The 12,763-nt window shown below is 32.2% G+C and overlaps 3 protein-coding genes and 1 pseudogene across 3 annotated transcripts; 1 reads left to right on the top strand and 3 right to left on the bottom strand.

Moving 5' to 3' along the window:
- Positions 1–945: 945 nt before the first annotated feature.
- Positions 946–1,983, bottom strand: LOC17895344. Its single transcript, XM_023788504.1, has one exon. It carries the CDS (start codon positions 1,981–1,983, stop codon positions 946–948), a length of 1,038 nt encoding a protein of 345 aa, XP_023644272.1.
- An 809-nt stretch (positions 1,984–2,792) lies between these two features.
- On the bottom strand, positions 2,793–3,826 carry LOC17894684 (annotated as a pseudogene).
- Positions 3,827–4,062: 236 nt separating this feature from the next.
- On the top strand, positions 4,063–6,495 carry LOC17895639 (uncharacterized oxidoreductase At4g09670). The gene is made up of 3 exons (XM_006300458.2): positions 4,063–4,654; positions 5,353–5,647; positions 6,018–6,495. Exons 1-3 carry the CDS (start codon positions 4,187–4,189, stop codon positions 6,341–6,343), a joined length of 1,089 nt encoding a protein of 362 aa, XP_006300520.1. The 5' UTR covers positions 4,063–4,186; the 3' UTR covers positions 6,344–6,495.
- Positions 6,496–7,358: 863 nt separating this feature from the next.
- On the bottom strand, positions 7,359–8,296 carry LOC111832063 (S-protein homolog 9-like). The gene is made up of 2 exons (XM_023788323.1): positions 8,048–8,296; positions 7,359–7,687 (listed from the first exon to the last, which is right to left on the bottom strand). Exons 1-2 carry the CDS (start codon positions 8,294–8,296, stop codon positions 7,424–7,426), a joined length of 513 nt encoding a protein of 170 aa, XP_023644091.1. The 3' UTR covers positions 7,359–7,423.
- Positions 8,297–12,763: the final 4,467 nt, after the last annotated feature.

The raw sequence follows: 12,763 nt of genomic DNA on the forward strand, positions 1-12,763 counted from the left end.
TATATGATTTTAAAAAATTTTCCACCAATAAGCGTTATAAAATTTGTTGTATGATATATGATTAAGTCCTTTCATTTTCTTTGCCATTTGATTATAACTTATAATGTAATTAAATTTTGTCTTGAATGATTGTTATAAACATTTATTTATTTATTTATTTTGTTGAATGATATATGATTAAGTCCTTTCATTTTCTTTACCATTTGATTATAACTTATAGTGTAATTAAATTTTGTATTGAATGATTGTCATAAACATTTTTTTTTAAATTAAAGCCTTAAATATTTTTCCACCAATAAGGAAAGAGTGGAACCTTACTTTTATATATATGATTGTAAGTAAATATGGGATAATAATAAGTATGTATTAATATAATACGTTCACTGTTATATAGTAGAAGTTTAGAATATGTATTTTTCAATTTTATGAAAAGTTTATGACATATTTTTTTGTAATTCGTAACTGAGAAAAATAAGGTTTGTTTGCATATCATTTATCTTGAGTTATATCAACTTCACAATTCTACATATTGTTTGTATTGAAGCTTGTGGCAAGATCTTAAGCTTTTGACAGTACCATATGATCTATGAAACCTTAACAAACACGTAGCTAAAGCCTTTGGTGAGTTCGTTGCCTTTGTAGTGGATCTTCTTGACAACCTTCAAGAACCAAAACGGCACCACAAAGGCACTAATGCAAGCCAAGCAAAAGGAATACAAAAGCTAGATCGAAACACTTAAGCCCATCTCTACAACACTTTAGAACTTGTCCATTATGATATATTCAACTCCAACTTCATTATAATGAAATGGTAACACAAGAATCAGTGAGTGCATCCATACCAACATGAATAGACCACAAAAGAAACAAAACCTATATGTACATTGCTTCCACAAAACCAAGACTTGTCTCTCACTCACTGAAACAAAAACACAATTACTGAGACTAATCATTAATAACCAAACCAGTACCAGTATCAGTAACATTAGCAGTACCAGATACTTGACCTCCCATGTAATACTTATCAAGAAGTTCTTGAACCATCTTCACAACCTTCTTCGTAATCTTACTAACTCCACTAATCTTCTGTATCATCTTAACCCAATCTGCCACAGCTTCATACTCAGGCTCACGAAACCTCAAAGCTTCTCTTCCCACTTTCCTCGCAATCTTCAGCAAACCTTTACGCACAACGATCTCTCTTTTCTTCACGTTAACCATCTCCCAAACCGAATTCAAAATCGCGTAAAACAAGTCCTTAACCAAACTCTCCTTCTTCAGAGTCACAAGCTGAAGCATCAAACTAAACCCAGCTACCAAACCTACCAACCACTCCTCTTCATCAACACAGTCCAACGCTTTAAAGATCTTTGAACTAAGACCATTGTCCAACAACGGCATCAAGAACTCTTCATCAAGAAGCGTAGGCAACTCACTAAACATCAAGAGAGCTCTTTTATTCCCATCTAGTGAGAAAATATAAGAACAGAGCTCATCCCAAGGATGGTTCTCAATGAAAACATCAACAGCGACGTGAGATACGATTCTTGAGATGATTCCAAAGTCTTCATCAGAAGATTCAAGTTCGTAAAGACAAGTATTCAAATGGGTCTTGATGCTTTTCAAAGACTCTGTTTTCAAACCTGCCCCTGAGTAGTCAAGATCGTTGAGAAGTGAAGCAAGGAGAGAGAGCGAGAAAGATCGAATCTTTGGGTTTGTCGTCGCATCGTTAGTGGACATGTAGAGTTTTAGAAGCTTCACGGCTAAGATGTTTGGGAAATGGTGAGCGAAGGTTTTGTAGAGATGCTCTGTTTCTTGCTCTGTTTCTTTAGCGTGACAGAGGATAGTGACGAGCTTTTTGATCCCTGTGATGTCGTGTGTTGCGAGGATCTCTTTTGCTTTGGCTCCGACGTAGTTACGAGATGCGGTGAGCCGCGGTGGTGGGTATGAGGTAGAACCTTTCTCTATACGACGATTAGCCATTTTCTTGTGGATTTTGTTTTCCGAGAAAATCTTTGGGTCGAGAGTTGAGAGAGAAAGAAGAGATAAATGATAAAACAGTGTGTGTAACAGAGTGATTTGATGAAATCTTTTTATAAACGATTCGGTTACTTTTTAGTTTTTATACGTTTCATGCTTCTTAATTGAAAATGACTAAATTGCCCTTATAGATTTTTTTTCTCATTTCTTTTAGTTATTTATAATTGGTGAAAACAACAAAGAAAATCGAAAGTAAAATATTAAGTTTGTTAAAAATATATATTTATTATTTTAAAGTAATTCAAAGAAATTTTGAAATGGTTCTAACAGCTCAACATTACAAAGTATATATTTTTTTTGTGTTATACCCGTATATATAATTAAAAATAATTAAATACTTTATATATATATATATATGAAAAAGTTTATTAAATATCCATTTTGGGTGATTTTTATTTGTGGGGAAAATCTATTTAGATAATTTTTTGTTTTAATTTATCTTTAATTATTTGGATAATTTAAGTTTCAAAAATTACAAAGTAATTAACTCTCCACAACACAAGTAAGCTTGATGTTGAAAACTCGATTAATTAAACGTTACTGTTTGAGAGATAACTATACTGTTTGTTCTGTCAAATAATCTTTTTGCGTCATAGATGTGGCACGTGCCCCATCTAATTATAATTATATATTTCAAGCAAGCCACATCTATGACGCAAAAAGATTACTTGACAGAACAAACAGTATAATTATCTCTCAAAAATTTTCATTTAAAAAAACAATATGGGGTACGTGCCCCACCCTCTTCCTCTCTAGATCCGTCCCTGTTTGTGTGTATAGCAAAATTTGTTATGTTAAACAAATTAGTTCTAGGCTTTAACGTTATACGTACCAACATACATGTCGTTGTGTATTTGGAGTAATATGTGTCTTAAAACAGTAAGTAGCAATTATGAACCACGCGAAGAGTAGTATCGAGAACGAAGAAAGGCCGATCAAGAATGGCCAGCCGACAAACTCGACCCCCAAACTTGTGAAGAAAGCACATGGCATAAATGACCAGACTACTAATGAAGGACTCATCCATTTCCCTTTCAGCATTAACAGAATAGTAACATTCACCATGTTCCACTCCATCGAGTCGCCATAGCATAGATGGTTGAGGCAGTGTGCAACAAACGAATGACAGTTACATGTGAAGAGATTGTAGCTTTTATGCTCAAAGCTATGTGTGGTCATGCTCAGTGTATCATCCCAAGTAACTCATGACCCAACCTCAGTGTGTCTGAATCCATACTTGCAAGTGTGTCCACCCAAGATTCGTGGTAAACAACACTGCAACAAACCCACGCATTTGATACAGTGAACATAGTATATTAAAGGTCTTATCTTTAAGATGCAGAACTAACACAGTTTCATGAACCATGCATGCTTAACAAGATCCTTATGAATACATAAAGCAATTACTGATACCTTGGTTCGATCGAGTTGGAGATACTGAGCAGGAGGAACATATTCAAAATTATCAACATTGATGAAGTTAGATACAACAAAGTCCAAAATGACTCCATCTTCTCTACAAAGTCCTATATGGCCAATGAAAGGAGTCAACCAATACACAATAGGGAGAGGAGTCCAGACAATACAACACGGGAATTTTGACTTTCTTGTTAACCAATATATATATATATATATATGTATGAAGAAATGGCTTTCAAAACATAAATAGTATTTATCTAGTTGTCCAAAAATCTCGCAAATCGTACTTGTCTTACAAATTTATTTTCTAAATAACGTAGTTGAACCGTACCACATATTAAAACTGCTTCTCCCGCACTCTCACCATTCGGACCTTTAATTATTTGCATGTATGGATCACTGTTAATTCTCATTAATAAAATGTAGTAATTCCAAAAAAAAAAAATGTAATTCGAATCTTAATTATTATTATTTATTTTTTTGGTCACCGTAATTCAAGTCTTTATATGTCAACAAATATTACATATCTTTATTTAAGGTAATTGAAATTTCGGTATTAAAAACAAAAGATCACGTAAATTCAAGAAAATGTATCAAAGAAGATAATGAAAAATCTCTAAGGCTAAGAATCCGCCACGTGGAAAACATTCACATCTCATCACACTTTTCATTAGAACACAAACTCAAAGAAAACACATCGCCACAACATAACACCAAAAACTCAACAATGGCTGACAACAAAACGGTGCGTTTTGGTCTTCTTGGATGCATTAGATTCGCATCAAAGTTCGTCAGAACAGTAACACAATCCTCAAACTCCGTCATCGTCGCCATCAGCGACCCATCTCTCGAAACCGCGAAAACCTTCGCCGCCGCCAACGATTTATCGCCGGAGAACGTCGCTGTGTACGGTAGCTACGAGGAGCTGCTCAACGACGCAAACGTCGACGCAGTTTACTTGACGATGCCGGTGACTCAGCGAGGGAAATGGGCGGTGATGACGGCGGAGATGAAGAAACATGTTCTTATCGAGAAACCACCGGCTCTCGACGCGACGGAGCTGGACAAGATCGTGGAGGCGTGTGAACGTAACGGTGTTCAGTTTATGGACGGTACGATTTGGTTGCATCATCAACGGACGGTTAAGATTAAAGAAACGTTGTTTGATTCTGGATTGCTTGGAGATGTTCGCCACGTAAGCGTTTTGCTCTTTTAGTTAAAAATTAAAAATTTTGCAAATTGGTACATAAAATATTCTCATTTAGTCTTCGGCGTTTGGGTATTCGGCTCGATTTTAGATATATTCATAATGTGTTATAGTATTTCTTTGGGTTGGACAAAAAAACCGAACCCGAATACTCAACCCGGAATCCGACTCGAAAAAACTGGTTTGAGTAGGGTCTAAAACCGGTTCGGGTCGGTAAAGTTTTGTTTATTTTCGGTTTGAGTTTGGTTTGGTTTTGTTTATTTTCGATATAGTATAATTTATTTTACAAAATAAGTTTAAGATAAATTTTAATTAATTTTTTGACAAGTATATATTAAAACTTCAGAATATTTTGGTCTAAATATATATGATATCAGTTTGATATATTTGTGTAAATTGTATTCCTTTATGTATAATAAACTTGCTTGAATCTTGGTTAAAATACAGTTTTAATATGTCGGTTTTGTTCGGATAACCGAATGGATATCCGTACGGTTCGGTTAGTAACCGATATCCATGGATAGTTGAAACAATACCCAACTGGTTTTTTGTCTCTAACCGAATCCGAACCGAAATTTTGGTTCGGTTTCGGTTCAGTCTGTTCGGTTTGGTTCGATTAATATGCGCATTACTTTCACTGATCAGTCACTAACCTTTAAAGTGACACAATGTGTATATATTTGTAGATGTACACCACGATGACAACTCCAGTACCAGAGCAAGTGTTGGAGAGACTAACTAAAGAAGCTATGGGTTTAGCCGGAGCTATTGGAGAGCTTGGTTGGTACCCTATAGGTGCAGCTCTATGGGCTATGTCTTACCAAATGCCAATATCTGTCAGAGCTATGCCCTCCTCTGTCTCCACAAACTCGGTTGGGACTATCTTGTCATGTTCTGCCTCTCTTCAGTTTGGTTCGACCACAACAGCAATAGTCCATTGCTCTTTCCTCTCTCAGCTTTCCACCGACTTAGCTATCTCAGGTTCTTACCATTGTCTTTATACCATAGGATTAATATAAATCGTAATATGACTAAATGGTAATAGCTCAATTGGTAAAGATCTCTGACAAAAACATAGAGGTCGCCGTTTTAAGTGACGCTTGGGATTAGGAGTCTAGGGGAACAAAATTAAACCGACACGAATTGAAAAAACCGATTTAAAACCAAATACTTGTTTTAAAATGTCTAAAATACTGAATCCGTGCCAAAATGAATACCTTTAGACTATAGTAGATTTGTTACAACATTCATCAGTTTCTAAATAACATATAAACGTATACCAAAAACATAGATATGTAAAATACTAACTGATCTTTTTGTAACAACACTATATGTTGAATTGGATTGCTAGGATCAAAAGGTTCGGTTCAGATGAATGACTATGTGATACCTTACAAAGAGGACACGGCTTGGTTCGAGTACACAAGTGGTGCTAAGTTCGTGGACATGCACACTGGTTGGAACGTGATGCCGGAGAGAGTTACCTTTGATTGTGGCGGAACTGAGGAGTCGCAAGAGGCAATGATGCTGAGAGAGTTCACGCGGCTTGTCGAAGGAATCAAGCGGGGCGATTTAGAGGCTGATCATAGGTGGCCAGAGATCAGTAGGAAGACACAGTTAGTGGTTGATGCTTTGAAGAAGTCTGTTGACATAGGTTGTGAAGTGGTTCATCTGTAAAACTTGTCGAGAGATTCTAGTTAGGTTATGATATTTATATTAGTAGTGTCATAGACACATACATGTGTTTTGGTATCTAACTTTTATAAGACCAAGATGTTATGTACTTCTTGATTTTATTTGATACTGCAAAACTACTTTAACATTTCATATGGATCAATCATACAAGCAAGACAGCTTGAAGATGAATTCATGTTGATTCCATTGTATATGTTAAGTGGTAGTCACATGAAGATGACTATACAAAATATATGTTAATTATTTGTTTAGTATTTTAAATATTGATTTTATATGTTTTTTTAGTATTTATAAAAAAAATCCGGATTTAGAGTTACACACTTCATCTCACAAAACAATTTAATTGTATATTACATCATGTAAATATGTAATGCTATGTACTCAACTTCAATGTGTATGACCTATAAGTTCCATATCAAAACAATATCTGCATTATATCAATAATATATCTTACTCAATATTAAAAATAACTAGACATAAATAAAACAAAATTAGCAAAGAACAAAGAAAAGGTAATATTATCTCATATTTGAAAAAAGAAATTGACTTATTTATATTTAGTTCATATGTTGAAAACATGTTCAAATAATTGTAAATAAAACTATACTAACATTATCATAAATTTATCGAAAATCATATAACCTCATTATTTTCTCAAGTTTATTATTGAAAAGATTAGAAGGGAAAAATAATTTTATAGTTTCTAGTTTTACTGGAATATGCATGCACATTACAATTAGCGTTTCAAAGTTTTAAGAAGTTATGCACATTAGAATTAATTAGCTTTCAAAAAATTGAAAAGCCTTAAAACAATTTTTGGTTTACATACGTATTATAATTATTAATAAAAAAAATAAGTTACACATGTTAAGATCTCTAACTGATAAAATTAATATGTGTCCCGATCAAGGGAGTTACTAACTTTGAAAACCAAAGCTTATATACTAAACAAAACATTAAATCATATAAGTTACCCCAAAATGAAGTTAAATCTCATAATCTAAAACTTTATTATTATTCTCTTCGACATGATACAACGATACCAAGATTGAACATAAAATTTTAATTAGTTTTCAGAATTTTATCTGAATCAAATTCCGATTCATTTGTAAGTGCACCAACTGGAGCGAATTCTCTTTGTTTTGTTGGAGTATCCCATCCATACTTGAAATCCTCACTTAATTCTTTCCCGTGGCGTACATATACTCCTTGTTCTTTTGCGATCCACATACACACATTAGGGTGCATTCCAGTGCATGTACCATATATAAAATCTCGGCTCGGAAAAAAGGCTTCAAAGAACACATGATGTTTATAGTTTGGTCCCTAAAACACAAAACAAAAATTGTTTAACTTCCTGTACAGTCAACAATGTACTGAGTGTATAACTAAATGTAATTTAATCAACCAAAAATTTTAAATCAATAGAGCAGATTCTATATAAAACAAAATGCATGAAAGCAAACCAAAAAATGTCTTTTAAAAATCCAGTCAACCTTTTAAAATCCATGAAAAGTCTTAATATTACATATGACAGTAATTGTGTTTTGGATTGAACTAAAAAAACTCAAAAACAGGATTTATTCCATAAAATATTCAAATTTTCAATAATACAAAAAGCTCATCCCTAATTAATATACCTAAAAATATGTAAATAAATATATATATAAAAAACTTAGTTTTTACCTGCCATAAGTTACACCGAAACAAAAGTTTTGGTATAATTATAAATTTATATTGAAAACTCTCGCTTATATTAAGATAGGTAACTGGAATACCAAAATTTTTAGTCTCACACTGAACTTTCAGTTTCTTGTGAAACTCAAGCTGATTTACAATTTGGAGATTAAATCTTCTGAAGAAAGGAGTCAATGCGGAATTTATAGAATCAAAGGAAAGTAGGACAAAAAGAAGACAAACCAAATACTTTCCCATTCTTAACTCTATGTAATAAAATTTTCTTAGATGATTAAGGATATATATACACACGCACATGAGCCTGGTAGCACATAAATGAAATAATATATCTAATGATATGGTAATTAGTAAATACTAATTGTGCCAAATTTGACTAAAATAAAAGTGTCCATATGGTAACATTTGACTGAATTAAATAGTAAAATAATTAAAAAGAAAGAAAGAATATGTGTTCTATTTTTTTAACTATAAATTATAGTTTCTTGGGAGCCAAATTCTAGACTCTTAAATCTAGGTAGAGGAGAACTAAATTGATCTCTTAAGAAATTAGTAAAATTATAAGAAATACTATAGGAAGAATAGTATTTGTATAGTGTTTTTATTCTCGAAAAAGGTATATTTTATGAAATAAAATACATACTCATACATGTGTTAAATACGAAATAAATACAATGATTCTCTAATTGATACATTTTTTTTTTATTCTACATACGTTAAATAATGGATGTCTCTTAATTCAAGTTATTCCTCTATAAATGTCTTCTTAAATGTTTATCCCGAGGTCAACTCCTCTTTTTCGAGCTCATCAATGTCTTCAACTCTTTTCTCTCCATCCCATTTCCCTCATTTCTGATGGGTTCATCTTTGGAACATCGACCCCGTCTTCCCAATTCTCATCTCGTGGGATACATATTATTTTTCCTTAACACTAGGCCTTGAGGATAGGGTTGAGGATAGGATCCACCAGACCCATAAATGAGGGATTTTGCTCCCAACATATATGAAAATGAAGATCATATTTTTCCAAGAAATTGAAAAAACTAAGACGAATGATATATATTTAAAACTATTCAAAAAAATTTATATATTGTTTTTTTGTTTATAGTGTCAATTACCTAAGTTTTATAAATATAGTTTTAAATAGTTTTTAATAAAAGTTTTTAATTTTTTTTTAAAAAATATAGTTCCACAGTGTACCACTGGTTAAAATCTAGTTGTTTGACAAAGAGCACCACATTTTTGTTGTCTTATATATATACTTCATTTTGTTTGTTTTTTCAATTTTAATCTAAAGCTAACATTTTATATGTAAGTTACAAATGAAAACACAAAACAAACTTTATAAACTACTCAGTTGCATATTCCGAATTTCCATTCATTTAATCATGAAACCCATAGTCTAGACTTAGCTTTAATGGTTGTGTTCTTTTTATGTACATCCCCAGCCTAATCTATAGTAGATTTGTTGCTACATTCATTAGTTTCTATATAACATAAATCCAATAAACTAGAACGTATACCAAAATAATGATATGTAAAATACTAACTGATCTTTGTAACAACACCATAGTCGAAATGTATTGCTGCTATAGGGTCAAAAGGTTCAGTTCAGATGAATGACTATGTGCTACCTTACTCCGAGGACACGGCTTGGTTCGAGCACACAAGTTGGTACATGATGATGCCGAAGAGAGTTGCCTTTGAATGTAGCGAAACTGAGGAGTTGAAGTAGGCAGTCGTATTTTAGAGCTTATGCTTATAAAAATATTATAAAGAAAGGAATTACATCATCACTTTTTTATTTATTGTCTTGGTCTTAATTATAGTAGATAAACAAGTTTTGTCATCGCATATATCATTCAAAAGATTGTAGTTGAAAACCTAAGTTATCTTTAGAATAGAGAAATACCTTCTTTTTTTTTTGGTTTAATGAATGGAGAAATACTTGAAATTTTAGTTTGGTGATTGATGAATATAATGTTATGATTTCAAGTGATAGGGAAATAAATCTTAATGCATAATATAGTGAAGAATAATTAAGGCAAATACTCTTTTTATTTGTAAGTTTTATATCTAATAAAAGTTTGAATAAATAACAAAAAAAACCTAAAATGTCGTTATATAATTTAGCTCTAGATCTCTAGACATTTAGGAAGCTCCAATTTTTGCGAAATATAGTTGAAATGAAAAAATAAATTAATATTTATATATTATGAAAATAATAATATTAAATATTAAATTATGTCAAAATATAATGGGATTTGGAGACAGATGTCAAACTTCCATTAATTATATAATTTCCAATATTTTAGAAATTGATTTATTTTTATTTGACCAGAATTGTTGATTTCTTTTTATTTGACCAGAATTGTTGATTTCTTTCTATTTGACCAGAATTGTTGATTTCTTTCTATTTGTTTTATATATAATGTCATATATAGTCAAAGAAAGAAATCAATTACTAAAACAAAAATAGCAAAAAATCCTAAGACTTTTTTTTTTAACAGCTGTAAAAAAAAATCCATTAGGGTTTCTTTGGAATAAGAAGAGCCACCACATATTTTGTTGGCAATAAATATACTTCTTATCTCTCTTTGTAAATCAACATACACCACCAAACCTCTTAATCACTCACATGTATTCATCAAATCCTTGTATCATCTCTTAGTATACAAATCAAATAGTCTCTTCTCTATATATCTATCTCTCTTAAAACTTCTCCATTTCATCATCTATCCAATGCATCACTCTCATCAGATGCCGTCAAGACATGTAATAGAAGAGTGTATCGAATCATATCCCTTAGTCACATACATAGTTACATGTTATTATAAATTTATAATATGCTTTACGTACGTTAGTTTCATTAATATATTTGTTGCATGCAGATCTATGTGCTTTCTCTTCTTCGATATGTGAAAATCTATCATAACCATCATGGGATCTATGCTGCTCATTCCGATCAACTTCCCAGGTTTTATTCATTCATTATGGTAACGTTTTATATGTAAACTACAAATAAAAATACAAATTGTTATGGTCATGTAATATAGCCAACCCATACTTCATACATTATGGAGCTATATTATATAATGATGTTTTCTCGCATCATAGTTATATAGTCGTATCATCACTCACTCAATCTAAAAATATGGATTTATATTATGGTATAATTGAGCTGAAATTTATGTTCTTTAATGTAACCATGTCAATAACGAGGCACTTTAGAATAGAGCTCTCATACAAAACCAAGAAAGACTTATGAGCTCATGACTAGCTTAGATGCTACATTAGTTCATGAACCATTTGTGGTATGCCTACTAATTATGGAGACGACGATGTCTCCAAATTAATTGTCGATCTTACCACAAATGTTGCATGAACTACGTAACGTTGTGAATCTAAGCTGAACCTGAGGTCCTAGCCATCTTTCTCTGTTTTTTCTGAGAGCTCAATTCTGAAGTCGCTCTCCTTATTGTTCTGATTATAGAAAAGAACAAACTTTTTTCAACCTTTCCTATATACCATAATCAAGGCATATTTTGAGAATGAATGAGAGGTGATCAACTATATACCTATGTTTTTTTTTTTTTGATAACCAGGGAGGTTCGGTTCGGGTCTTAGGCCGTAATCTCCCTAGGGTCCGAGAAGACCGAGTGAAAATCCCTGGCCAAATGGAAATATCTAGCGATTTCGATATACCTACCTATATATATTTAGTTTAGAAACTGGTCCATTATAGGACTGCAAAGAATAAGACACAACCATTTTTGTATTTTTTTTTGGTGACTTGAACTTTTTGATCTGGAAGTAGTATCGGGATCTGGTGTCTAAATGCAAGATCTATATATAACATCATTTAGATGTTGCATCTACAAAACCGTGTCCTGATACTTCTTCCAGATAAAGGGTTCAGTTCACAAACGAACAACTATATATATTAAATGCATTTCAATACCAAACAATTCTTCATATATTATGAAACTTTCAACTGAAACTGAAAATATGTATGGCTAATATTATGAATAACATGAATGCTGTTTTTTATTTTTTCTTACATCGGTTACATGCATATTGTTTTGTAGAAGTTTTGAGGTTAAAATTTGCATGATGCTTCCGGGAAATGATTACGGATTGAGTTACACAATCGGAGAAAGTGAATCTTGTCGAATTTGTTTTACATACTACATAATATACATAAGAGTAAGGAGTGTGCATTTTATACGTAAAACCACATAATATACTCTTAGATGGCAATCTATGTTCCGAAGTATCATACATTGGTTTGACTAATTAAGTTTTGTGGAGAAAATGTAAGTATATTATCATTGATAGACACAAGAGGAACGATATGGTACATTGCACCTGAATTGTTTGTTTTCAAGAATATATGGTAGAGTTTCCCACAATTGTTATGTGCATGCATATCTATGGAATCTTGGTTCTTGATATTATAGGAGTAAGGAACAAAACATTAACTGAAGACTCTACATCTAACACAAAACATTAATATGCATTTCTGAATGGATTTAGAAGGATCTTGACATATATAGGAGACAATAAAAGGCTTATTGAGAATGTAATCGACATCGAAGAAGAGAAGACATTGAAGAATATGTCTTTTATGCCACATGTTTTGATTGTAACTTTATTTATTAAATCATCATAAAAATTAAATGAGATCACTTTTGGAAATACTCTCAA

Source organism: Capsella rubella, unplaced genomic scaffold (assembly GCF_000375325.1).
Source record: "Capsella rubella cultivar Monte Gargano unplaced genomic scaffold, Caprub1_0 scaffold_2, whole genome shotgun sequence".
NCBI classification, from domain to species: Eukaryota; Viridiplantae; Streptophyta; class Magnoliopsida; order Brassicales; family Brassicaceae; genus Capsella; species Capsella rubella.

What these genes read in the sequence shown, in the direction of transcription:
- LOC17895344 (XM_023788504.1), bottom strand. Translation starts at nt 1,983, where the DNA reads ATGGCTAATCGTCGTATAGAGAAAGGTTCTACCTCATACCCACCACCG.
- LOC17895639 (XM_006300458.2), top strand. Translation starts at nt 4,187, where the DNA reads ATGGCTGACAACAAAACGGTGCGTTTTGGTCTTCTTGGATGCATTAGA. An exon ending in TGCTTGGAGATGTTCGCCAC is followed by an intron (nt 4,655 to 5,352) that starts GTAAGCGTTTTG and finishes ATATATTTGTAG; the next exon opens with ATGTACACCACGATGACAAC. An exon ending in CACCGACTTAGCTATCTCAG is followed by an intron (nt 5,648 to 6,017) that starts GTTCTTACCATT and finishes TTGGATTGCTAG; the next exon opens with GATCAAAAGGTTCGGTTCAG.
- LOC111832063 (XM_023788323.1), bottom strand. Translation starts at nt 8,296, where the DNA reads ATGGGAAAGTATTTGGTTTGTCTTCTTTTTGTCCTACTTTCCTTTGAT. An exon ending in TTCGGTGTAACTTATGGCAG is followed by an intron (nt 7,688 to 8,047) that starts GTAAAAACTAAG and finishes TTTGTGTTTTAG; the next exon opens with GGACCAAACTATAAACATCA.